This window comes from Ursus maritimus, unplaced genomic scaffold (genome assembly GCF_017311325.1).
Source record: "Ursus maritimus isolate PB19 unplaced genomic scaffold, ASM1731132v1 scaffold_23, whole genome shotgun sequence".
NCBI classification, from domain to species: domain Eukaryota; kingdom Metazoa; phylum Chordata; class Mammalia; order Carnivora; family Ursidae; genus Ursus; species Ursus maritimus.
Genome location: NW_024424786.1, coordinates 16679968 through 16683961, shown reverse-complemented (window position 1 = coordinate 16683961; position 3994 = coordinate 16679968). Strand labels below are relative to the sequence as shown.

At 36.6% G+C, this 3994-nt stretch overlaps 1 protein-coding gene across 1 annotated transcript; it reads right to left on the bottom strand.

The window, feature by feature from the left end:
- Positions 1-1364: 1364 nt before the first annotated feature.
- On the bottom strand, positions 1365-3256 carry LOC103659360 (follicle stimulating hormone subunit beta). The gene is made up of 2 exons (XM_008686873.1): positions 3098-3256; positions 1365-1595 (listed from the first exon to the last, which is right to left on the bottom strand). The coding sequence occupies exons 1-2, from the start codon at positions 3254-3256 to the stop codon at positions 1365-1367; spliced, it is 390 nt and encodes a 129-aa protein (XP_008685095.1).
- Positions 3257-3994: the final 738 nt, after the last annotated feature.

Sequence of the window (3994 nt, the reverse complement as noted above, 5' to 3'; positions counted from 1 at the left end):
AGTAAATATTATAGAAGAACAAGGAACTATTTTTAATATTCTTTATACTAATATTATAAACATAACTCATATTTTAGTCATTTGCTTATACATGAAAAATCTAAACCTATGATTCTGGCTAGCATATTTATTTTAAAAAATGAGGTTTAAATAAATTAAACAATATGAGTGTGAAACAAGTACATAACTAAGAGAGGTAACACCTTGAAAAGAAATCAACTCATGAAATAGTTTTAGGAGAATATGGATTTAGGAGAACATGGATAGACAAAAGAAAAGACTGATACACAGAGGATTCTAGAAAACAGGCAGTTTTCCACACCCCACTAATTCTTTCTAAAAAAGCTATTTCTTTACACAAATGTATTTGTAGACAAGGTAAATGTACTTACTAAGTTGACAAAATTGCTTTCAAATCTACTTTAAAATCCACCTCTCTCCAAGGGAGTGGATCCCAGCCTGGAAGGCAGGGTGATAATAGTTTTTGGTTTTTGTTTTTTTTTTTTTTTCCTTTCTTACTTCCCAAAGGGAGTTTTGCAGGAACCTGATAGTATGTGTTCAATTTGTTTAAATGATGAAATAGATGTGGGCCTGGGCAAATTAGCCCATATTAACATTTCTTGTTTTTGCCCTTAACTAAAGGACTTGGTAGTAATAGCTTAGAAATTCTGAGCTCTGGTAACCCCCATATGCACTGAGCAGTTCAGCAAGATGAAGCCTATCTCAATACTCCATGTGACACAGGAAGAGAGGTGAGGTGGAGCTAATGCCCCTACTTCCATGAACTTCCATGATGAGGGCAGTTTCATCAGTCAGCCTCAAACATCCTCTTTTAGTGTTTCCCACCTTTACCTTTCTGATTTTACTTTCCTTAAGGAAACCATTGTTGACTTTCTCACTAAATTTCAGATGTGATGCTAGGCATTGAGACTACAATCATGAAGATGCTGGCTCTGCTCTTGAGGGCTCGAGGGTCTAAAAGAAAATGCCGTATTTAGTACTCTGACCCATTCCCATCTCATTTCCTCCCCCTGGGCCTAGGTAGCACTATTTCTAAGAGTAAGGGATTGCCTGAGAGGATTTCTAAGATTTTTAGGTAGGAAAGCACCCACATGTCTGTAAGTTAAGTAAGACTGAATAAAATGTATGGAACCAGACCTAGGCATACAGCATTGAGTGGTGACAGGATCCTGGCCCCAGAATTAACTCCTGGAGCTCCTCCTCTGCCCAGAGAGCAGAGATCAGGGGTCTTATGATCCCTGGCCCCCAGTGGTTAGCAGCCTGGGCACATGTACACACACAGACTTCTTGGATATCTTGGTCCTTCAGGACAAGTGTAGGTCACCTGAAATATCCATTGCTCTTTATTCTTTCATTTCATTGAAGGAGCAGTAGCTGGGCCCCAAGCCTCGCACGGTGCAGTCAGTGCTGTCACTGTCACACTTGCCACAATGACATTCAGTGGCTACTGGATATGTATATAGGGAATCTGCCTGATGAGCACAGCCAGGCACTTTCACGGTCTCGTACACCAGCTCTTTGAAGGTACATATTTTCTGGATGTTGGGCCTGGCTGGGTCTTTGTACACTAGATCCTGTGGAGTTTAAAAAGGAGAGAGTTAGACTAAAATACTCTGGAAATTTCTATTTAGCATAATCAAAATGAGACAGGAATTTAATACTGCTTGCTCTAGCATTTACCCAATAAAGCTCACTTAAGGAATTCCTAAACAAGGAAATATGCTCTCATAAATGTCCTATATGCTATACCACATTTCTTGGTTCTGGAAATCTTACAGAATATATGTCATTCTTTTCCTACTCCTTATGTCTATATCAAATCTTAAATATTTCTCAAACTATAGGGAAACTTTAAATTTCAACATAGAAAAATGATGAAATAGAACTATAATAGAAATTTTAAGTTGATTTTTGTACTTAGTCAAAAGCTATGTTAATGACAACATGAACCAGAAAACACTGAAGTTCAATTTCTCAGAAAATGTTTCCAAATACATTGTCCCTGTGTGTTTATAAAAAGCCCAAAGACATAAGAGGAAATGTCAGTGCTTAGCTTAACATGACTATGAAGTCACATGGAAAATTTTAAATATTCCACTGTCTTGTAGACATTTCCTCCCCTTAAACGCTGTATATTTTGCAGGGCTCTCAGTTTCAAAGTATACACAGTTTGCATATGAGAACTTTTAATCCAGGCAGAACAGGTTTGTTCCAACAGTTTCTAGTAAAATTATTTGCACCAAGGGAAGAAATTGGCATTGCTGTTTAATTTATTTCAATATCATGCTATCAGGTCTGTTGATCGAACTCATTTACCACCCAATAAAATATATTTCATTAAAAAGTTGTTACTTTCAATTTCAGTTTATAGAATGAAAATTTGCATAGACAACCAGGTGTTATAGGAGAAAAAAGTAAAACAAAGTAGAAACTCTTTACTTGGATTAATGCAAGGAAGCTGTGTGAAAACAAACTAGTGGTTTTATGCTTCTGTGCCTTGGTTTTCTCAATGGCGTGAAGAAGTGAGTAGGTTTGCTGATTCACTTCGGTTCTAATAGTCTACAAGTATAGATTGTGTTCTGAGGCTGCTTGTTGCCATTTGTAATCAGGTGGACAAATAAGACAATTTTAATAATATGTTTGTGTTTTTATGTGGCTTGGAAACATATTTTAATACTACCTCTGTTGCAAAGATATGGCTTCAATTACAGAAAATGGCTTTTGGGGAATATGGTAGATCTTCTATTAATAAATATATGTATGTTTACATGTTTATCTCTCTATACGTAAAATCTACCATAGCACTACTTTTTTTTTTTTGGAAGTGCAGAGTTGGCATATTACCAAGTTGATCACATCAAATCTGACGCTTTGCTAGATTTATCCTAATCAAATCCAAGCTCAAACATCTAACTGATATCATGGTATTTAACCCCAATCATAACACAGACAGTATTGACTAAGGGACTCATGGCTATTACTTGGGAAAGTTAAAATATTCATAAAGTGGTAATTAATGAAGCCTGCCTTGGACAGACACTTAGCACCCTCACTTCCAGCAAAGCAGAGTTCCTACCCGGGTGTAGCAGTAGCCGGCACACCACGTGGTATTGATGTTTATGCAGAAGCGACATTCCTCCTTTTCCACTGTGATGGTGATGTTGGTCAGCTCACAGCTCTTGCAGCAGATTGCTCTCCAGCAACAGAAAAGGAAGCAAAACTGGACTGACTTCATCCTGGGCTAGAAAGCAAACAATTAAGGCTCATGAGAAACCAAAAAACCCCAAAGAATTATAATCATGTAAGTTGAACAAAGCAAAAATAATTGATTTGTCCATTCTCCCCAGGCACATTTTGCTCCAGCAATTTTTTCCTTCCTTTTCCCTTGCCTTACTTCTTTTATGAACAAACATTTCTTCTTATACTCCTTCTCCTTCATTTTTTTTTTTGTCAAGTAGACCCATATTGCAGATCAAAACTCCAAAATAATGATTTAAGCAGAGCAGTGTTTAAAGATCAGAGTATTTAAGTGATTATTCTGAGGATGGTAATTGTGATAATCATATTTGTCCCTTCATTAAAATTTTAAAGACTATTTTTGTTTAAAAATAAAATTCTATACTATAAAATTGGTTCATCAGTTTTAGCATCTCATAAATATTATCATTTGCTTTTGCTCACCTTTGGTTAAAATAAGACTATTTCAAGAGGCCAGGTGAATTGTCTATATAAAGTCCAGTTGCTTGCTAATAGTGACCGCTGTATATTAACCATATTTAAGAAGCCAGGTTGACAAGTATAAATTGTCTACACAACAGTAGTTGAAAAAGGTCTAGATTTGTTCTCCAGATCCTGAAAAACCTATCATTTCAAAAGTAACTGTCACCACTTGTTAACTGTAGATGCCAAGACTCACCTTTGGTTGGCTGCCTTATCTGAGGAAAGCTGTATACGGAGTCAAGTCTCAGTTCAC

What these genes read in the sequence shown, in the direction of transcription:
- LOC103659360 (XM_008686873.1), bottom strand. Translation starts at nt 3,256, where the DNA reads ATGAAGTCAGTCCAGTTTTGCTTCCTTTTCTGTTGCTGGAGAGCAATC. An exon ending in CCGGCTACTGCTACACCCGG is followed by an intron (nt 1,596 to 3,097) that starts GTAGGAACTCTG and finishes TAAACTCCACAG; the next exon opens with GATCTAGTGTACAAAGACCC.